General features: G+C 42.0%; 1 protein-coding gene across 1 annotated transcript in view; it reads left to right on the top strand.

Moving 5' to 3' along the window:
- The window catches only part of LOC105012314 (inactive tyrosine-protein kinase 7), a 46,568-nt gene extending 32,851 nt beyond the window's left edge, over positions 1–13,717 (top strand). Inside the window, exons 10-20 of the mRNA XM_010873052.4 lie at positions 974–1,093; positions 1,877–2,026; positions 2,615–2,759; positions 6,561–6,688; positions 7,301–7,501; positions 8,140–8,301; positions 8,705–8,961; positions 10,460–10,540; positions 10,843–10,994; positions 11,359–11,537; positions 13,215–13,717. Of these exons, the coding sequence (XP_010871354.1) occupies positions 974–1,093; positions 1,877–2,026; positions 2,615–2,759; positions 6,561–6,688; positions 7,301–7,501; positions 8,140–8,301; positions 8,705–8,961; positions 10,460–10,540; positions 10,843–10,994; positions 11,359–11,537; positions 13,215–13,375 (1,736 nt within the window). The 3' untranslated portion in view covers positions 13,376–13,717. The remainder of the gene's footprint in view (positions 1–973; positions 1,094–1,876; positions 2,027–2,614; positions 2,760–6,560; positions 6,689–7,300; positions 7,502–8,139; positions 8,302–8,704; positions 8,962–10,459; positions 10,541–10,842; positions 10,995–11,358; positions 11,538–13,214) is intronic.
- Positions 13,718–23,640: the final 9,923 nt, after the last annotated feature.

The following is a 23,640-nucleotide window of genomic DNA, read 5'->3' as shown; positions in this document are numbered from 1 at the left end:
TCAAAGATATACTCTGTTTTTACCAGCCATCCAAAACCAGAGAAAATTAAACTAGCGCTTCATCCGTCTCTAAACTGGTTATGCGCGTCCAACTGAGGCGTGCAATTCATATTTTGGTTCAAATAACAATCTTTTATAACATTAAATAATAAACTCGAACATACAACGTGTCATAATTATTTTGTGTACCTAATCTTTTTCAATTGAAGTAATCCAAAAGATATCATAAAAGTATCTGTAATCCAATTACAATATTTTTGTTAGTAATGTAACGGATTACAGTTAGTTTTTTTGTAATCCTTTACTCCCCACTCTGGGTGTATGTTTGAAGTGAATAACGTCTAGGGCTACCGGGGTGGTGCAGCGATTTAAGGTCTTTGGCGCCCCTACACCCTAGGTCAGTGCTTGTGGATTAGCTCTGGGGACCCGTGGGTGGGGGTGCAATTAGCCAGCAATGTCCGAGTTTGGGGCAGTTACTAATCCAATAATGTTACATTGCTTCATCGTGCTATTTAGACTTATTGTGGCACCTCAGGCACCTATGAATCAAGGTAGAAGGCCAGGGAGTGTTCTTCCTTCTGGCGCATTAGGAATCTGGTGTAGACTTCCTGGTTGAGATGGCACAGTGATAAAAACCAGAATGGATTCACATGTGAATTGGAAGTTGCATGTCTTGACACTCTGATGTCTGCTGGGGGTTTCTGCTATGAAGCATGGTCCTAACCAGTAACTGGAAATCACAAAACTAGGGAGATAAAATAGATGTAATAAAATAATTGTGCTGCAGTGTTCACCTATTCATTGTATTTTTTGTTTTTGTTCACCCTTACAAGAGATTATATGGGGCTTTTCCGGATTTCAAATATATTTAAGTAATGCCATACCGTTAACGTCACACCCTAGTGCGTGTCTGTGTCTTTCCTCTGCCTCTTGATGTTTTAACGTTTCCAACATGGTTTTCTCCTTCTTCCAGAGAAGCTGAAGTTCACCCCAACCCCCCAGCCCTCCCAGTGTCTGGAGTTGGACAAGGAGAGTACTGTGCAGTGCTCGGCCAAGGGCCGCGAGCCCCCCAACATTCAGTGGGCTAAAGCTGGTAGGTGTTAGGGGATGTGTGCGTGCACACCTGAGCGTTATGTTGCTCAATCTAATTCCAAAATCATCTCTTAGCCCTTACCCCTTTACACCTATGCATATCTAGATCTCAAAAGATGGAATTTGATGCAAGCTAAATTGTAACTCTGCTTTGCTTATTGGCTGATTTTCAGTTTTTAATTTCAAATGCCTAGTTTTAGGGGTGGAGACAAACCGAGAGTTCAATTAATCATTGCATGTACAATTACCAAGTAGCAACAAAACCAAAAACCATTCCATGTGGGACTGAAATTGTATTGTGTTGAGCTTGGGCAGGGTTAGGCAGCTTCCACAGTACAACTTTTGTTTAAAAAATAAAATTGAAATACTCAGTCTTTTCCAAGTTCAAGCCTAATTTAATATAAAAATTCTTCCACATCTATCACACATCTTTGTGGTACTATCCACTCAGGGGCACAACACGACTCGCATACAAATGGAATGCCGTGTCTGGCTCCCTTTGCATTGTTACTGTTATTTTCCCTGGATGTAGAGTAGATCTGTTAACTCTGCTAAGATTTTTTTAACTATTATTATATATATTTATTTTTACAATAGATCTGTAACAGACAATACAAGCAATAGACAATGAGACAATAGACAATGAGCCTGTACCTGTAATATAACTAGTTCAAATCAATCGATGTGCCCTCAGGCGGAGCGTGTAACCCTGTCTGCTCCTGTAAGTTTCCCTGGATAATAGCGCCTTCCAGATGACCAAATGACAAGTATTCCCTTCACGCAGATGGCGGCGACCTCCCTGAGCATGTAAACCAGACTGCAGGTTTGCTCCACTTCTCCAGGGTGACGAGGGACGATGCTGGCAACTACACCTGTGTGGCCTCCAACAGCCTACAGGGCCGAATCACAGCCCCTGTGCAGCTCACCGTAGCAGGTATCCAAACAATGCCACCGGTGGATAAAGATGCCGGCGTAGCTTGCACTACATCAGCAGTTCTCATCGAAGGCACTCAGATATTTCCCCTCCGACCACCAGATGTTTTACAACCACTCTGCTGATGATTTGTTTTCAAGTTGAACCAGGTATTTTAACACTGGAAGTGTGTGAATGCATGGGAACGGCTGGGTGTCTCTAAGACGTTTTCGAACCTCTGCAGTAGATATAAGCACTTGACACAGTACACCAGCGAGGGTCAATGGACAGTGACACCGCCCCAAGATGCTATGTGCTACCAGCCAAAGACGAAATGCACTTCAAACCATTTTTGGTGTGGCCTATGGTGCTGATGCAGTTCATTTGCTTCTGGTACACATGAACAGCCACATCATGGGTTTAAATCCTGGTATTTCAGCAAAAATAAAATGGGCCACTTTCTTTCCCAAACGTCCTGAGCAGTAACTCTTAAAAACACCTGGAAAATAAAATGAAAATGATGGCCAGTAGATTAATGTCAGTCTATAAATAAGTTTTTAAAAACCTCTTCTTTTTCTTTTAACCTTCTGTCCTACCTCCTCCTTGTAGTTTATATAACCTTTAACCTGGAACCGGAGCACACCACCGTGTACCAGGGCCACACCGCCATCCTACACTGCCAGGCCACCGGTGACCCCGAGCCCTTTATCCAGTGGAAGAAGAAAGACAAGTTCCTGGAGCCTCGCAAGAGCAGGTAGAGAACTGCACATTTCTGGGGTGCAAAAGGATGTTCTACTATTTGGTTTCTGATTTCTGGTGTGTTCTTGCAGGTGCCTAAACTGCATGCTTGTGTGGAAGTGCTCGCAATTTATCAAGTAGAAACTCTTGTCATCATAACAGTTGATTGTTTCAGGTTTTATTGCATATATGGGAACAGGCATCATGACAGAGTACAAGTACACAGACCGACGCAGAGCAGTGTCATGACCAGTGTTGGGGTCATTATGCACAAAAATATCTTGACTAAATACTTATTACTCCCTGGGGAAAGTAATTCATTTACTTTGACTACTTTGCATTACACTTCAAACGTTGCGTGACCTCACCAAAAAATTACAAACTTACACCAACACAAGCAGTCGAATCTTATGTTGTTTTAATAAAGCGCACCAGGAAAGTCGTATTGCTACTTTTCTCTTTGAACATTGGCATCAAGCAAGGACCAGAACAAGTCCAACTAAGGATGGAGAAACCTCAGTGAGTCAAGAGCCACATTTCCACCTCCTGCTTTGTGAGCCAAGTGCTTCTGCTTTGAAATTCCTATATGATTCCGATTATCACAAGTTATTTCACATAGGCATATGTTACAGTGTTGTTATTGGTGATTCCCTCTCGCCGTTCCGTTTTGCACCTATTACCTTTGTTGTTATGCTGTCAGTGTCACCCACTCAACGTATCAGTGGGTTTCCTAAGTATGTTAACGGTTTCCTAAGTATGTTAATTTATGCACTCAATACTTGGTCTGGGCTCCTTTTGCACAAATTACTGCATCAATGTGGCGTGGCATGGAGGCAATCAGTCTGTGGCACTGCTGAGGTGTTATGGAAGCCCTGGTTGCTTTGATAGCATCCTTCAACTCATCTGTGTTGTTGGGTCTGGTGCATCTCACTTTCCTCTTGACAATACCCATAGATTCTACATGGGGTTTAGGTCAGGCGAGTTGGCTGGCCAATCATACACAGTAATACCATGGGCCGCAAACCAGTTACCAGTTGTTTTGACATTGTGGGCAGGTGCCTTGTCCTGCTGGAAAAGGAAATCAGCATCTCCATAAAGCTTGTCAGCAGATGGAAGCATGAAGTTCTCTAAAATCCCCTGGTTAGACGGCTGCATTGACTCTGGACTTGATAAAACACGTTGGACCAACACCAGCAGATGACATGGCACCTCAAATCATCACTGACTGTGGAAACTTCACACTGGACTTCAAGCAATTTGGATTCTGTGTCTCTCCACTCTTCCCCCAGACTCTGGAACCTTGATTTCCAAATGAAATACAAAATTGACTTTCATCTGAAGAGAGGACTTTGGACCACTGAGATATGGTCCACTTCTTTTTCTCCTTCGCCCAGGTAAGACGCTTCTGATGTTGTCTCTGGTTCAGGAGTGGCTTGACACTAGGAATGTGACACTTCCTGGACACGTCTGTGTGTGGTGGCTCTTGATGCACTGACTCCAACATCAGTCCACTCCTTGTGAAGCTCCCCCAAGTTCTTGAATCGGGTTTCCTTGACAATCCTCTCAAGGCTGCGGTCATCCCTGTTGCTTGTGCAACTTTTCCTACCACACTTTTCCCTTCCAGTCAACATTCCATGAATATGCTTTGATACAGCACTCTGTGAACAGCCAGCCCTTTCAACAATGACCTTCTGTGTCTTACCCTCCTGATGGAGGGTGTCAATGAGTGTCTTCTGGACAACTGTCAAGTCAGCAGTCTTCCCCGTGATTGCGGTTGTGAACTGAAGGCTCAGGAAGTTAATTAGCTGATTAGAGCTCTTCTCGGGTTGACATTTCTGTATTGTAAATGTTATATTCAAATATTTTGAGATACTGGATTTTTTTTATTTCCATGAGCTTTAAGCCATAATCATCAAGATTGAAAAATAGGCTTGAAATGTATGTATCACTTTGTGTAATGATTCTAGAATATATGAAGGTGTCATTTATAAACTAGTTTAATTCTGGTGGTTCTCTATTAGTGTTCTTTTGTACTGTTATTTTTCATTAATCACTATGGCGGGTGTCATTTGTTGTGCCCCAAAAAGGGGCAGGAATGTGTTACGAGCCAAAGTTCCCAGATGTGCCAGTCTGATGTATACGTTTAAATTTTGTAAACTTCAAGGAAAGCGACTATAACATATGTAATGCAGTAACAACAAACCACTTTAATCAGTAACTGTAACATTATATCTTTTCTGGAACAATACCGCATTACATTGCTTGTTACTACATAAAGAAATTACATTACTGTAACACATTAATTAGTAATGTGTTACCCCTGGTATACTGGTCATGACAGTTGTTCTGATTTTACATCGCCAAGCTTGGAACCTATACTCCTTCCCAACTGAATAGATGACACCACTAGTCCTTACTAAATGCACATACAAGGAATAGATGCCACCATGATGTAACCCAGAGAATGTGAGGTTGCACACAGACATAGATGCAGGAGACAGGAAATCACAGAATGTCAGTTGCCTAGACAACTTGGTGAAAGCTCACACACTACAGCTGGGGCTTGTTACTGCAGGTGGTTTTGTAAACTCAGCTCTCCCCATAAGGAATAGAGTCCTGTTTACCTACAACACACACTACAGCTGGGGCTTGTTACTATAGTTGGGTTTGTAAACTCATGTGTTATGTATTGCAATTCACAATTCCCACAATTGTATATGTAGTTCGATTCAATACATGAATCGATGTAACTATGTGATTCGATGTTCCAAACATTGCTCAAATTATATTCTGCAGGAAACAAGAAACCCATGAACTATGTTTTGGTCTGTCGTGAAAGTAAATGAAACTGCTTCCCAATTTAAAGGTTTTAATGAGTAAAACGAAAATAGGTTTTAATGTATAAAACATATCCAAAGATGTTGCATTATTGTCGTTAAAATATAGTGTAAAAGAAAATATGATATGTAACAGTGTTAATCTTCTTTCAACAATGTTTGGTGCATTCTGCTGGCAAAACCCCCGTCCTGATAAGAAACTGTTCAGCCTTTGTCATATTGCCATTTCCTATCAGAATCTCCCAGCTAGGTCTTCACCTTTAGATTTCTGACCTTTCTGAGTCCTGCCGGTTTGTTTTTTGTTCACTCCTAACCACCTCCATGTTCCAGGTCCCGCCTTTTGTCTCATCCTTTGTCTATTTTGTGTCTTGAATACAGCTGGTGTCTAGTTCATTATTAGTCCCACCTGTTTGTATTGGTCCTGAGTGTTTGCACCTGTTCTTATTCAGTCCTACCCTTTATAAGTCAGTGTGTTCCTTTCAGTTCTCGTGGAAGCATTTCTGTTCTGTGTTTATGGTCCTAGTCTGCCAAGCCTGTTTACAGTCTTCCTGTGTTTCTTTGTTGGCCCTTTTGTTATATTTACTGGTTTTCTGTTTGATGATGGGAAAGAAAAGAAAATGAAAGAAAATTAAACAGTGAGATTAAACTCTGCACAAGAATCCTTCTATGGCCATGAATGCATTTAGTGACAGATGTCACTTTTGAAAGTTAATATTCTGTTTTAAATATTAAATAGAAAAATAGGAGTGCTATTATAGTCATATTTTTCATAGGACCACAGTTACTTGAACCCTACATTGTTCGCAGTTGTGTAAAGTATGCCCATGATGGAAGAACTACAGTACGTACTGTATACCTGGCCAGATGTATGTACATAGATGGGTTCTAGCCAAGAGGAGTGGGTTAGAAAGTGAAGAGCTACATCGAGGGAAAAGGAATGCAGCCACAGCCTCAACCCTCTTTTGCCCCCCCCCCCCCAGGTTTCAGAAGATGCCCAACGGTTCCCTCATCATCCATGACGTGAGCACGGAGGACACAGGAAGCTACACGTGTATCGCTGGCAACAGCTGCAACATTGGCCACACGTCCGCGGAGCTCTACGTCGTGGGTACGACATGGGGCCACACTGGGCGGAGTTTCACAGCACGACACCCCTCTTGGATTTCCCCACCAATAGTTAGAGCTTAAACTAGACCTGCCCTTAGAGCAGAGCTTTATTGTCCAACCTATTTTGATCACATATACACCTATATATTTAGCTTTGCTAAGTGCACCAGGGGTAAAGACATTTTCCTTAATTCAGTATAACTGCACACATATAGGTGGTAATGGATAGGTCAGCGCTGGTCCGTGATCCCTAAAGAAAACATGACCCCTGACCAGGTAAAATGCGATGGGAATCTTTAAAAAGTAACTTCTGTAGAAATGTGTGGATTCTGCAGCTGTGTTTTATGGTTCTCGTAGGTTAAGGGAATGAAGCAGTACTAGTCATAATACCTAGGTGCTTGGATGTGTATCGACAGTAACACTGTCAAAACACAATGGCTAACGAAACACATCGGACCGCTGTGACTCAATTAGAGTGCGTGCAGCGGAGGTGGTTGGAAGATGTCAGTGAAAGAATTCAATTCAATACAAGCACCTCACTTGACTCCCTGGTACGTGTCCGTGTGCTTTTGTATGCTCACGCCTGTGTCTTCATCTGTGTCTGTGCTAACAGAGAAACCTGCTCATCACCCATTGGAGGAGGAGGAAAAGGCACCCTATAAGATGATCCAGACCATTGGCCTGTCCGTGGGCGCCGCCGTGGCCTATATCATCATCGTCCTGGGCCTGATGTTTTACTGCAAGAAGAGACGCAATGCCAAGAGACTCAACAAAGGACCTGAGGGGGAGGAGGCCGAAACTGAGCGCCTCAACGGTCAGTTTTTTGTTGACATGATTAGATCGAGACATTTACTTTGAGCGTGAACACTGATGCATATTTGGCCTTATAAACAGTGTTCTGTGTTGTATTTTGCTGTTGTTGCTACTGTAGGTATTGCCCCACTATGATTTATGTTGAAGTTGCGGACAACTTGCAAATCGCTAACTTCCATTAACCAGCATGTCAAGTAATTGAGTAGTCGAAGTACTGAAAGTATTTGTTTGACCTTCTTTACAAAACTAGCACCATCAGGTCTTGACAGTCATCTTGAAGGGATGATGATGGGAAAAGTAGCATTCATTAAAATGCCATGCGCAAGAGTGCTGTAATGTTAGGAGTACCAAGCCTGTGGTGTTAGTCCCAGTCCCGTCTAGCCCGAACCTCACCGTAGACCGGGGTTCAATACCCATGCCCAAAAGTGCAGTATTCTGGCTTTTACCAGAAATGGCATTATTTGCTCATTAAACACTTATGTATTAAAAATAAATCCAAATAAACATGAATTCAATATAAAGGATCAAGAATTATTTGGTTAACCAAGAGATAATTGTGAAGTTGTTAGATGTGGAAGAATGGGCGCGGTTAAAACCTGAGTCTGGGCAGATATAACAATGTGTCTTGTGTCACCACAGGGGGCACGGCGCAGCCTAATGGACAGGCCACGGCTGAGATCCCGGAGGAGGTGGCACTCACCAATATGGGCACCACGGCCAGCAGTGCCCACAGCAAGCGCAACAGCAGCCTGGACAGAGGGCTGTACCCCCGTGCCAACTTGACCACCATCACTGCCCTGGGTAAGGGCACGCGCTCAGCCTTGACTTACTGCATTTCTCCTACCTATGTTTGCACGGAGCAAAACAGAGGCAAACATACACACTTTTTTGTCTACTGAGATTTGACTGCTCTTTCGACTAACCTACTAGTGAAGATGTAAAGCTTCCCATTTCTTCCTCATACATTCATACAGCCTATGCTTTTTGATTAAATAAATTCGTCAAGCAGAGTGTTGACAAGACAACCAGAAATAAAAAACCTGCTCCCAACCTGCCTCAATGCACCTGGTGGCCATCCCAGATTCAGCTGATTTGAAGTTGCTCCCAATGTTTTTCCTAATGTTATCGAATGCCGACAGGCTCCAAAAAGTCCCTTGATTAATTTGTCTTCGATCACCCTGATTTCTTCTCCTCTGCTACACAGGGAGAGGTGAGTTTGGTGAAGTGTTCCTGGCCAAAGCTAAGGGCTTGGTGTCGCCCGGCGGAAGAGGTGGCAGTGAGGACGAGGAGGAGACATTGGTGCTGGTGAAGAGTCTGCAAACTCGGGATGAGACATTGCAGCTAGAGTTCCGCCGTGAGGCGGAAATGTTTGGCAAGCTCAGCCACCCCAACCTAGTGCGCCTATTGGGCATGTGCAGAGAGGCGGAGCCCCACTATCTCATACTGGAGTACGCCGAAATGGTAAGTGGGTTACCTGAGAGCACATCGGCCAAGACTTAACATGTTCACCTGTTCAATGGGCTGATGAAAACAGTCAACAGATAAATCAGTAAAGGATCTACGTTTCGTTTACCATCTAGTATATGGGCCTATAACAACGTTCATGTTGATTACATTTCACTTTAAATGGTATTTACATAATATGTAAATAAAGTATTCTATTTGCACTTGCAACGGAAAAGTTGCACTGGCTAAGTCAGACAACGTGCAAGTGCATCACCTTCCCTGTCTAAATATCTGTTGACTAGCTAGCTTGTTTAGTTTGTCTATTTACTTATTTTCATGAACTGAAGTTTGATTTCAATAAAACAAAAAGTGACTAGTAATTGAAATAGTATGAGTCAATACTCATAAACCTAACAAAACGTGAAACCTGGTTCTTTGCATTTTTCCGTTGCGTACTTTTAAAATGTTTTGTCGTTTCTTAAACCACCTTAGCATTTTGATAACTGTAAATAGCTATAAAAAGGTGACTAGTCATTTTCTTCCCCTATATTTTGTCTATATTTATTTATGAAGGGAATCCATGCAAAAAATATGGAAATAAACAGAACCTTGTCCTAACAATATGTACAAGGTTATCAAAACACAGAGCTTGGGATAAGCCTAAATAAACGTATTTGAAATTAAATGAATAGTGTAATGCGAAAAAATCTGCTTTAGATTTTGCCACGAGTTAAATAGATTCAATACTTTTTAAAACCCTGAAATAGCATATTAGTTTCAAGCAAAACACATGGAGGTGAATGGGTTTTCCAACATTCTGAAGCTTTCTTAACCATTCGTGTGGTCAGTAAGGTTAACAATGACCCCTGTGTCACTGATGACACCAGCCTGCCTTCATTGGCAGTTACCTCCTTCCACAAAGCAGGCTACAATCTTCAAAAGTGAGACATGCTGACGGGCAGCCAGTCTTCTATTGGAAAATTTGGGATCGGTATTTTTTACTTCCTGAAGCAAGCTGCTTGTCAGGTAGAGGTCCCTGAAATTAGCGGGTTTCCTAATTTGGTCAAAAAGAAGCACTCTCATGTCACCTGTACTGAAAGTGTCCCACGCCTGAACCCATTTACGTTATAAATATTGTATAGCCAACGCAAATCTTGATACGAGTGTCGTTTATCCAAATAAAGCTGTTGTACTGATGTAGGCCTCCGTTGCTCTAGATAAGATAACATGCCTGTTTCTAAGTCTTGACAGAATGCACACAACAACACATTTACTTTATTACACAAAATATTGTTGAATGTGTAAAGATAAGATGCATCTAAATACATTAGGTGGTAAAACAAGCTACCTGTGTATTCAATGCACATTGGTCAAATTCTCTACTCGTCAGCCCTGAATTTGTGCTGTCCTTTATGGGTGAAGAAGGCAAGAAGCCGTGTGAAAGGACAGTATTAAAAATATGCAGCCGTTATTTGTGTCGAGTTGACACCTAGGTCTGTTTCTCTGTGCCTAGGAGGACTTGAAACAATATCTCAAGATGTCCAAGAATAAGGAGGAGAAACCCAAGTCCCATCACCTCAGCACAAAGCAGAAGGTGGGTGTGCACAGACACATTTATACATGGCTAAAATAAACACATTAGCATCTTAAACAGGTCTTGGCCTCGGTGCAGTAGGCCATGATTTGGTAGCTGGTGCTTAAATTAAGTCTCTCCTGCCGTTTTGCATGTCGTCTCGCACTGTGCTTGTTTGACCCGTCGGGAGAAGAAACATATTAAACCCAAGATGTAATGCATTGATAAAAAATGAATTGCACACACATTTCCATGAAGTCGTGTTTAAACCATGCACGCCTGTGACCCATGGTAATCTTAATGCCTCCCTCGTTCTCCATCAGGTCGGGGTGTGTCTTCAGGTTGCCCGAGGTATGGAGCATTTGTCTAATCAGCGATTTGTCCACAAGGACTTGGCCACTCGCAACTGTCTGATCAGCGCCAAGAGACACGTCAAGGTCTCCGCCTTGGGGCTCAGCAAAGACGTCTACAACGAGTATGTTTTCCTTTTGATAAAACATTGATTTAACCAGGAATGTTTTTTAAGCTATTTAATCAACCCAGTCACAACAGAATGTATCAGGGGTATTTCAAGGCTTACCTTATGAGGTCACTTCACCAACTTGGCATCCCATGTCTAACTCAGTCCCTGAATAGAATGGATGATTGAGGAGAATAAAGCAGTAGAACTGGCTTTGAGGTCCACGGTTTTATATGAAATTTGTCTTTCAAAACTGTCTCTGTGGAAAGGACAAACCCATGTTGTTATCACCAGAGGAACTGTGGCACCACCCAGTGGTCAGACCACGAAACAACACACTAGGCTTACGGTCCGGGTGGCGTCTTCTTTCCCCCTCCAGGGAGTACTACCACTACCGGCAGGCCTGGATCCCCCTGCGCTGGCTGCCCAGCGAGGCAGTGCTCGAGGACGACTACTCCACCAAAACGGACGTTTGGTCCTTTGGCGTGCTCATGTGGGAGGTGTTCAGCCTTGGCGAGCTGCCTCACGCCTCGCTTGACCACGACCAGGTCCTCGAAGGTAAGGCCAGATGGTGTTGCTGTTTGGGACACTACTTTGTCACTTTTTGGCAGCCCCCTGCTCCTCCCCTGGCTCCTCTTCAATTTCAGAGTGGTTGGGTTGAAAAGCAGAATTTACATTTTAATAATAGCTTTTTGATGTAAGTGTATTAGAATAAAATATCAAGCATTTTTTTTATCTCAATCAACCATTTGTAACAAAAGTGGTGCAACTTGCCTTCTAAAATATACAGTTGTGCTCATATGTTTGCATACCCAGGCATAAATTGTGAAGTTTTGGCATTGATTTTAAAAATGACTGATCATGGAAACTATTTTATTTAAGGATAGTGATCATATGAAGCCATTTATTATCACACAGTTGTTTGGCTCCTTTTTAAATATAATTATAACAGAAATCACCCAAATGGTCCTGATCAAAAGTTTACATACCCTTGAATGTTTGGCCTTGTTACAGACACACAAGGTGACACACACAGGTGAAAATGGCAATTAAATGTTTATTTCCCACACTTGTCTTTTTAAATTGTAATTAGTGTCTGTGTATAAATAGTCAATGACTTTAGCTCTCATGTGGATGCATGTGCCATGGGGAGCAGAAAATTACTGTCAAAAGACCTGTGTAACAATGTAAAGGAACTTAATAAAGATGGAAAAGGATATAAAAAGATATCCAAAGCGTTGCAAATGCAAGGAAAACCCACAGGTAAAAGCTAAAAGGATGCCTTTACTGCGCAAATGCCACAAAAAAAGCCCAGTTAAAATATGCCTGATAACACCTTGACACGCCTCACAGCTTCTGGCACACTAATTTGGAGTGTTGAGACCAAAATAGAGCTTTATGGTCTCAAACATAAGCGCTATGTTTGGAGAGGGCTCAACAAGGCCTTTAGTGAACAGAATATCATCCCCACTGTGAAGCATGGTGGTGGCTCACTGATGTTTTGGGGGTGTGTGAGCTCTAAATGCACAGGGAATCTTGTGAAAATTTATGGCAAGATGAATGCAGCATGTTATCAGAAAAGACAATTTGCATTCTTCTGCACCAAAGCTGCGCATGGGACGCTCTTGGACTTTCCAGCACGATAATGACCCTAAGCACAAGGCCAAGTTGACCCTCCAGTGGTTACAGCAGAAAAAGGTTTAGGTTCTGGTGTGGCCATCGCTGTCCCCTGACATTAATATCATTGAGCCACTCTGGGGAGATCTGAAACTTGCAGTTCATGCAAGACAACCAAATTCTGCATGACCTGGAGGCATTTTGCCAAACGAATGGGCAGCTACAACACCTGGTGCCTCATACACGACTATTACAAAAGACTGCACACTGTCATTGATGCTAAAGGGGGCACTACACAGTATTAAGAACTAAGGGTATGCAGACTTTTGAACAGGGGTCAGTTCATTTGTTTCTTTGTTGCCATGTTTTGTTTTATGATAGTGCCATTCTGTTATGACCTACAGTCGAATGTGAATCCCGTTAGAAATAAAAGACGTGTTTTGCCTGCTCATTCATGTTTTCTTTAGAGAATTGGTAATAATGCGTACCATTTGTAAAGGTATGCAAACTTTTGAGCACAACTTTATTACTGTTTTATTGTTCTCTCGTTTCTAAGTTTCACTAATGCCCAGACTCTTCATCTCCCGTGTGTCTGTCTCTCTCCTCCCTGTCTTCCAGAGCTGATGGAGGGCAAAGGGAAGCTATCGCTGCCACAGGGCTGTCCCTCCCGGGTATACAAGCTGATGACGCGCTGCTGGGCCTCCAGCCCCAAGGACCGCTCCTGCTTCAGTGACATCGTGTCCGCCCTTAGCGAGTTACCCTCCGAGAGCAAGGTGTAGCCCACCCACTGCCATGGTAGACAGTCTGTGTGTTTGCAAGGGTGTGAATGGGTTAAGGAATAGTTAGATGTAACAAATGTGCAAATGTTGTGGTTTTTTTCTTCAGAAAATCTGTTTGTGTCTGTATGGAAGGTTGTAACGTGCTATAGGAGCATATTGTGTGATTTAAGTCGATTCAATCAGTGTGCATGTAAAGGACACATGCATTTTGTTGTGCGTGCGTGTGTATGTGCGCATGTATTGGCCTTTTGAGTATGTCTCACACTCAAGGACCATCATACAAGGCCTTGTTGGTAGCTTCAGCAGGAGCGGAGAGAGAGAACTTTTCTCTTTTTTTTTTTTCACTTCTTCCCGATTGAGGACCCAGCCAAGAAAAGATCAACATCTGCTGACTTTCTTTACAATAAGAACTTGTTTTTGTGCCTTGGTAGGTTAAAACGACGTCTATGATGTTTTATGTAGAAAATAACCGTTAACATTGGCTCCCCAAATAGGTACATTGAACCCAAGTTTACTCAAGTTTGATAATGGATAACACACGAGAGACATTTTCTACACAGAGCCAAACAGGACAGTAAGGTACTACCTTTTCCAGGAGTTAAAAACGTTTTTAATCGTGGAAGTAATTCTCAAAACATGAACAAGGACCAGCAATGGCAGCATCAACAGTTGAAACACAAGCATGCAGCAGTGAAAATGGCAGAGGGCTGACTGTTATCAGGTGTCAGTGTTACACAGATGGATCACTCAAGGGCACTTGCCATTTCTTTTTTGTTGCTTTGATATTAAATGTTTTGTTAATGGAAACTACACTCACCTAAAGGATTATTAGGAACACCATACTAATACTGTTTGACCCCCTTTCGCCTTCAGAACTGCCTTAATTCTATGTGGCATTGATTCAACAAGGTGCTGAAAGCATTCTTTAGAAATGTTGGCCCATATTGATAGGATAGGATCTTGCAGTTGATGGAGATTTGTGGGATGCACATCCAGGGCACGAAGCTCCCGTTCCACCACATCCCAAAGATGCTCTATTGGGTTGAGATCTGGTGACTGTGGGGGCCATTTCAGTACAGTGAACTCATTGTCATGTTCAAGAAACCAATTTGAAATGATTCGAGCTTTGTGACATGGTGCATTATCCTGCTGGAAGTAGCCATCAGAGGATGGGTACATGGTGGTCATAAAGGGATGGACATGGTCAGAAACAATGCTCAGGTAGGCCGTGGCATTTAAACAAATTCAAATTCTGACTCTACCATCTGAATGTCTCAACAGAAATCGAGACTCATCAGACCAGGCAACATTCTTCCAGTCTTCAACTGTCCAATTTTGGTGAGCTCGTGCAAATTGTAGCCTCTTTTTCCTATTTGTAGTGGAGATGAGTGGTACCTGGTGGGGTCTTCTGCTGTTGTAGCCCATCCGCCTCAAGGTTGTGCATGTTGTGGCTTCACAAATGCTTTGCTGCTTACCTCGGTTGTAACGAGTGGTTATTTCAGTCAAAGTTGCTCTTCTATCAGCTTGAATCAGTCGGCCCATTCTCCTCTGACCTCTAGCATCAACAAGGCATTTTCGCCCACAGGACTGCTGCATACTGGAAGTTTTTCCCCTTTTCACACCATTCTTTGGAAACCCTAGAAATGGTTGTGCGTGAAAATCCCAGTAACTGAGCAGATTGTGAAATACTCAGACCGGCCCGTCTGGCACCAACCACCATGCCACGCTCAAAATTGCTTAAATCACCTTTCTTTCCCATTCTGACATTCAGTTTGGAGTTCAGGAGATTGTCTTGACCAGGACCACACCCCTAAATGCATTGAAGCAACTGCCATGTGATTGGTTGATTAGATAATTGCATTAATGAGAAATTGAACAGGTGTTCCTAATAATCCTTTAGGTGAGTGTATAGTGACAATTAATTTGCTTTAACTTGCTGTTTTCAAATGACGGTACCTGTTCAGTAAATGTAGCATTATTAGACTAGCTATTTTATAACCCCCTGTCTTGTAAAATTTTGGATGCTTATCAAAGATACACAAATGTTCACTGCTCCATTTAACTATCAATTATCCAATAATTTCATCATCTTTGTCGAATTGAGGTTGTTCAGAGTGGGAGAAACCTTTCTTTGTCATCTAATAACTTTTTGTATACATGTTTAAAACATGCACTGACAACAAATATGCCTTTTGTAATTCTAAAAGGATTGTTTCTGATAACTGTTAGCCCATGTTCAAAGACCCGTTTTGAAAAAATGTACTACGTTTCTTTTCATATACTTTTTTTTTTTTTTTAATGTGCAAGGCATTTCGCCTGGAATGGTTTATTGGTGTCATTCATTAAGAGGGGAGGGGAATTGGGAATGTTGATAATGTGTAAGTGCCTGGCTTATGAAGGACTTAGCATACATATTCTGTTTTGCTATTGTTTTAGTCAATTATTTTTACTTGAACATTTTTATACATTGCATTTTTTTCCTTTGTTTTTCTGTACAAAATCCATCTCTCTCTCATTGGTACTTTAGGAATGTGTTTATTGGTTCTATTTTAAGTATGTTTATACAACATATATAATAGCCATGGCATATACAGGCCTCTGGTCCAATAAAGACATTTCTTTTTGTAAATATACCTATTCTCATTGTTTCTAGATCAACAGGGACATATTTGTATGTACAGCTTATAGACTCATTTCCTGGTGGCATCATGAAATATTGAGGCATGTAGTTTCTTGTCAGAAACCAGCATTGTTTTCTAGCAAGGGATACAAATGGATCGTCTGTACATCCGCCCATCATCTGCATTTGTATATTTAACATGTCATTTTAGCCATCACGCTAGCTGTTCAGGTGGCATGGAGCCTAGCTGTCATAGCATCTGACAAGTAACTGAATGTTAGCTAGATCAAACCCCTGGCAGACAAAGTAAAATACAGTTTTGTCCCTGAGATAAAGTAACCTTAGTTGGATCTCAGGTACTCGCTGTGGCAAGTCCTGGCAACTCTTCACTTCATTTGGGTAAATGTGGAAGCCAAATCTCGGTTGGATTTGGTGTGCAAACTGACAAAAACTCCCTTTCAGTTTGAACCTAGTGCATCAAATTGCCATTATCTTGACATCTCCCTCCGAGGGAGGTGTTGCTAGCCAAACCCCCTGCACTTTCATAAACTGTTACTGAAGCCAGTGTGTGAAATCTTCTACCCAAACATTTGTGTTATGAAACAAAATAAATACTACTCTGACTCAACTGTCTTTGCTTGGTACCTGATAAGGTTGCTAGACAGAGCATGGAAATATGTTTTATTGAAATGGGTTGCTGTTGTTAAGTAATGAATCTGATGATATGACTCACTGAACCGTCTTCTTCATTTGTTGTTTGATAAATGCATTCAGCTTTTTTCGAGGATTTATTGCAACCAACCTTCAGGGAGATCTGAAACAATTTGTCATGAATTCATTCTGGCCACTAGATGGGGCCAATCTATCTTAAAACCATTTACTAGATGCCTTCAATGTGCATGTTTCATATGTCTCAACCCATAGTTCGCTGAAAATAGTATGCCAAAAGTTCCCGGAGTGTCCACTATTTCTGGTGGATTTTCTAAGTATGCGTCTGTGCATGCTTTTTGGGGTAATATAGACCACAACCCCTTGCGCTGAGTATAAAAGGAGGGGGTTCACTCGTCATTTCACTGGACGAAAAAGTAAGTTGTCGTCACCTTTATTGATTGGCTAGGTACACTAATAGCATGTTGGAAACAAGATAGACGAAATTGCAGGCTGACATGGATAACCTGGATGCAGGTGTTACCATTGGTTCTGGTGTGCATGGGTGGTAGACAATATTTAACCGTTGTTGTTTCTCTGTCCCTCTCATGAAGTTGTCACTGGACAACCTTTTGAGAATACCTACACACCTTTTTCTTGGACCAGGTTGACGTACCAGGGAATGAATGAGGACGTGTGTGTATGGTAAATGTCTTAATAAGGAGTTGAAGTTTTTTCCCCCAGAGTTACTGATATTTTATCAACAACACACAGGCAACTACAGGATTGAGCTGGACAAATGGTGGGTATGGACTAATAATTATTCAAAGACGAGACACTTTCAGGACTACAGCTGGCTGATACAGACCACACTAGAAACCTTTTTTTTGTCATTATACCGAATTTCAAATCTGCTTTTGAAAGTTCAAAGACATTCTGTCCCACAGGTTCTGGGACTGTGTGAGCAGTCTCTTCTGCCTCTGGTACTAGTTTCTTCTTACCCATTCGAGTGCAGTGCAGTGTCTCGTGGGTTTGCGTAACCATGGCCTCCGCACTTGCGTCTCTCCGTTGCAATCGGCTCCACCGGTTACAGCCACTCCACCTCCAACGGAATTGTCCCGTCCTGCTACAAACTTGCTCCTGTCACCCCCATCCTAAAGAAACCTGAACTAGACAAAAAATAATTGTTGCCTCACAGCTCCCAACCTACCTCCTCAAAAACAATCTACATGAGCCTCTTCAGACTGGTTTCCAGGCCAATCAATAGCACAGAAACTGCGCTCCTCAAAGTTGTCAATGACCTCCTCTCTGCTGTTGCCGGTTCCCTAAACATCCTGATGACCACAGGTCTGCGCTTCTTGTACAGCTTGTCTGCATGAGCGAGGTAGGTTTTATAATGGACATTCATATTCGCCCGACAAAATCAACTGATTCAGGACTACAAAAACTATGGGTTCTCGATCAGGTGAAGATGGACTACAATCCACACTTTTCAATGTATAAAGCAAAGATTTGGTAGATTTGTTTGTTTTTTCAAATAATCATTTTTTATTGTGATTAGTACCTTAAAAATGCAATAGCATCTACAAAAAGTGTGCCATAACAACACACGTGCTATATTCTGACATGGGGGAGGATGGGCTACAATCTACGCCATTTAGTTTTTCAAGTCCCATACGGAAAATACATTACTTAAAAATATTTTTGAATACATTTGGAAAATATATTTCCGAACATCCATCCATCTTCCGCTTATCCGGGGCCGGGTCGCGGGGGCAGCAGTCTAAGCAGGGATGCCCAGACTTCCCTCTCCCCAGACACTTCCTCCAGCTCTTCCGGGGGGACACAGGAGGCGTTCCCAGGCCAGCCGGGAAACATAGTCCCTCCAGCGTGTCCTAGGTCTTCCCCGGGGTCTCCTCCCGGTGGGACGGGCCCGGAACACCTTCCCGGGAAGGCGTTCAGGAGGCATCCGGAACAGATGACCAAGCCACCTCAGCTGATCCCTCTTGAAGTGGAGGAGCAGCGGCTCTACTCTGAGCTCCTCCTGGGTGACCGAGCTTCTCACCCTATCTCAAAGGGATCGCCCAGCCACCCTGCGGAGAAAGCTCATTTTGGCCGCCTGTATCCGGGACCCAAAGCTCATGACCATAGGTGAGAGTAGGAACGTAGATTGACCGGTAAATCGAGTGCTTCGTCTTGCGGCTCAGCTCTTTCTTCACCACGACAGACCGATACATCAACCGCATTACTGCAGAAGCTGCACCGATCCGTCTGTCAATCTCCCGTTCCATCCTTCCCTCATTTGTGAACAAGACCCATTGACCTTATTCACCGCGCCTCCATCTTGAAATCCAAAACGAGGCTAGGGGGTACACTCTAAATTGGAAGTTCATTGACAGAGCGCAGCAGCGGGCGTCTGTCATCATGGCGATACCTGTGTGGACATCAAATCTTTCATTGTGTTCCCGAAATAACAGTGGACTATGTCGAGAAATGGGCCAATAAGGACTGCATGATTCCCCGGGCTGTTTTGCTGAAAGGATACAGCAACTGGATCGAGGGATATGTGCACGACGTGGAAGGTAATGCACGGACGATCACTGCTTTTTTTCTGAAATCAACATTAGTTAACGTTATACTTTTAAAGTTAGCTTGTTAGCTAGATAAAACAACAGGACGTGACAACATTACAAGCTGATGCTAAGCATTGTTAAGCTATATTAACCACACCAGACTGACTGTTATTTTGAGTGTTAACAATAAATGATTTTACCGACAGTCAAGAGGAGCGAGACAGTCAGTGTGAGAGCTAAGTCTTTTCGCTCAATGCGAAAAAACAAGGCACCTTACAACATTCACGTATCATGACTGTGGATAAACTGCTCAGTTTGAGGAGTGGTGCCACTGCTAGAACAAATATGCTTGCTAAACGTTCAAATGTTCATCTTGATCGTTCATATCAACAGTTCATCTTGATTGTTCATATCAACAGTTCATCTTTCCCTGCTAGACTAAAAATAACATGTTATGTGCAGTTGATGTGATCTTTAGCTAAAAGTGTATTGGAACCATCAGTCAAAATAGCTTGTTTCCAAAGTGTCACTACAAAGCAAGGCAGGGTGCTACTGTTGGTTATTAAAATGATTAAATATTAAGTATAAGTTAATGTGTTTACAAGCGTGGGTTGCTCAGTTCACAGCGATGTTACGTAGGGTTGGGGAAGGTACTATTCAGATCTTACAGGTAACACAGATGTTAAGTGAATCAGTAATGTCGTCTACTGGGATGCACAAACCCAGTAAAATGGATGTTACTGTTTATATGTAGTTGTGTGCTTAACATGGTATAGATTAGCAATGGTTATTATCATAAGGCACAGATCACGTCGTTTATATTTTGCTGTAAGACACGGCTACCCACGGCAGGATGTTAGCTGACCAGGCTAGTAAAAAGAGCAACAACTTGCTTAACGTTACCCCCGAATCAGCCCTTGGCTTGTTATAACTTAAAAAGGACATGTGCGTGGCTAATCAAGTCATGTCTATTTAGCCGGAAGGTTTAGCTAGCTATCTCTATGACAGTTAACATAAATATGGCTAACGTTAGCATTGTAAACTAATGTTAATATCTTACCTTGAAATGGTTACCGGGATCTCTTCTTATTTTATGAATCCATTCACGGCACAGTACAGGATCTTTGGGGAAACGATGGAAGGTTTGACCTGTATATAGGATTTCTTTCTCTTTGAAGAAGTACATTTGGGAACACAACAATGCGGCGGCATTGTAGGTAACGTTATGACAGAAGTCTACAGATGGGCGGGCCAACGTTACTTCCGTACCCCACAGCCTCGTTTTGGTATAAAGGAAGTGCCGTAGGTAAATAAGGCGAATAGATAATTAAACTCCTCCACTTGAGGCCGGCACTCTCCACCAACCTGAAGTGGGCAAGCCACCCTTTTACTATTTCCGAACACATTTGGAAAATATATTCCTGAATATATTTGGTAAATATATATGTCAAAATGTTTGAAATTGGCCGCTTAAATATATTTGTAAAACATTTATTTAATGCATTTTTAGAACATATTGGACAATCGGCAAGGTGGTGTTTTGAACCTGGCGACCTTATTTTCCAAAGTCAGGAGGGCTAAACACTACACCAAACAGGATTGGGTTGTGAGGGGAGTTAAGTAGTGTTATTACAAAGTTTACTTTAGTACGTTAGACTATATGTATGACTAAGATGAAATGTATTTTGGAAATGTACACATCTATAAAATGTGTATCAACACCTAAATGTGATATAAAAGATACGTCGGTAATTATATTTCATCATTTTACTTACACAGGACCTGGAATATGCATTTTAATATGGGCTTCAAAATAAATTTTGTAATGAGAGCATTGTTGATGGTGAAATACATTTGGACAAAATGTATTTATACATTTTCAAATACATTTCGGAATAATAGCTGAAATGTATTTTAGATATAGTTAAATGTATTTATACATTTTTAAATACATTTCAGAATAAAAGGTGAAATACATTTTGATACCTGAAATGTATTTGACAAATATTCAGCATACATTCTACATACATTTTGCATTGCAAAAATATATTTAAAATACATTTCTTTTCCGTATGGGGTTTAGCCTTAGAAATGACAACAAAAGTGGTATATTCTGACTCAGGGGAGGGTGGGCTACAATCTGAACTTTTGTTTTCATGGCACACTTCGTAGACGCTAAATATTTTCTACCACCCATGCCCATCAGAACCAATGGTAGCACCTGTTTCCAGGTTACCCATGTCAGCCTGCAATTTCGCCAATCTTGATTTCAACATGCTATTGGTGTACCCTATTGCCCCTCCTAACTGAGGGTGGTCGTATCTACAGTGTGTTCACTAATTAATCTGTAAGGCTTCTGACATTGAAGTTATACCCTGGTTGACAGAGCGGGTACCACTGTGGGATTATTTCTCTGCTCATAGCTTTTACTACCACATCCGTAGTGCTGTGCCTGCATGGGCATGCTTAAACCCTATCACTGATTACCAAACAGCATTGCATTAAGAGTCAACTTAATGAAATTAGATATTCAAATAGGGAATCTGATGAGGGCTGCGCAGTACGCGAAATTCAACATTACAACAAAATGTGTTCTTCTATTGCAACAGCCGAGCGAGAGAGACGTGCAGTCTCATCTCATTCTACAACATCAAGTCGTTTAAAACAGACGCTTAAAACATTGTGTCACCATGATGACATGGAACCATCATTTTCAGATACTATCAGGTGGAAAAGCGTGAGGGATCGCATAGACCTACATGTAAACCTAGATGTTTTATTTGAGATGCACGACTCGCTGCAAGTCCCAGTTTCATTGGTTGACAGAAACATTCTACCTCACGTGGGTCACTGAAAGATGATCAGATGAATTATTCAAATATGTTTACTCTAAACTATATTGGTTTCCCCAGTTATCTGTGGATTAATCATAAATGGGGTTTCAGCTACTCATCAGTTTGGGGTATCCTTTGTCATAATGTTTGTTTCATAATGTGACAAATGTTTTCAATTGGAGACAGGTTGGCCCTGCAGGCAGGCCAGTTTAGCACCCAGACTCTTTTACTATGGAGCCATGCTGTTGGAATACATGCAGAATGTGGAAATAATAGACCATTTGGGAGCTTTTGGCATACTATTTTCAGCATTCTATGGTTTGAGATACTAATGTTCCCGCATACTATTCTGGCATACTATATAGTATGCAAGTACGCGATTTGAGTTCAGGCTGGATCAGCAGTCCATTTGTCGCATATTTGATTCGCAAACATAGTAGGGTGACCTGGACTGTCCCCGTTTTTAACTGCATGTGCGTAAAAAAGAGACCGCAAAGTGAAATAACGATGTTAACAGAGTTAAAAGAAACTAAGTGTAATGACAATAAGGTAGTACAGTTTTAGTCAAGTAGATAAACTACAATGTTCACGTTGCAGATTAGAAGTGATGGTGAGGACAGTTGAACACATGGACTGAGAGAGATAGAGATAGACCCCTTTGTCCATTGTAGAAAATATGTTCTGTCATGTTTAATATAAGCCTAATCCGGGTACCTATATAATAAGGCGGAGCATATAAACTTCTCTGAGGAGATGATGGAGCATATAAAACTCTCTGAGGAGTTGATGGAGCATATCAACTTCTCTGAGGAGATGATGGAGCATTTAAACCTCCCTGAGGAGATGATGGAGCATTTAAACCTCCCTGAGGAGATGATGGAGCATATAAACCTCTCTGAGGAGATGATGGAGCATATCAACTTCTCTGAGGAGATGATGGAGCATATAAAACTCTCTGAGGAGTTGATGGAGCATATCAACTTCTCTGAGGAGGTAATGGAGCATATCAACGTATCTGGGGAGTTGATGGAGCATCTAAACGTCTCTGAGGAGGTGATGGAGCATTTAAACCTCTCTGAGGAGATGATGGAGCATATACACTTCTCTGAGGAGGTGCCACACGCACTCATGCAACCCCATACCATCAGAGATGCAGGCTTCTGAACTGAGCGCAGATAACAACTTGGGTTGTCCTTGTCCTCTTTAGTCCGGATGACATTGCGTCCCAGTTTTCCACTCTTTGGATGATATTATGCACTGTAGATGATGATAACTTCAAACTCTTTGCAATTTTTCTCTGAGAAACTCTTTTCTGATATTGCTCCACAATTTCTCGCCGCAGCATTGGGGGAATTGGTGATCCTCTGCCCATCTTGACTTCTAAGAGACACTGCCACTCTGAGAGGCTCTTTTTATACCCAATCATGTTACCAATTGACATAATAAGTTGCAAATTGGTCCTCCAGCTGTTCCTTATCTGTACATTTCACTTTTCCGGCCTCTTATTGCTACCTGTCCCAACTTTTTTGGAATGTGTAGCTCTCATGAAATCCAAAATGAGCCAATATTTGGCATGGCATTACAAAATGT

Source organism: Esox lucius, chromosome 9 (genome assembly GCF_011004845.1).
Source record: "Esox lucius isolate fEsoLuc1 chromosome 9, fEsoLuc1.pri, whole genome shotgun sequence".
Classification (NCBI taxonomy): domain Eukaryota; kingdom Metazoa; phylum Chordata; class Actinopteri; order Esociformes; family Esocidae; genus Esox; species Esox lucius.
The sequence above is the reverse complement of the archived record's forward strand: the minus strand, read 5'-3'. Positions and strand labels throughout refer to the sequence as shown.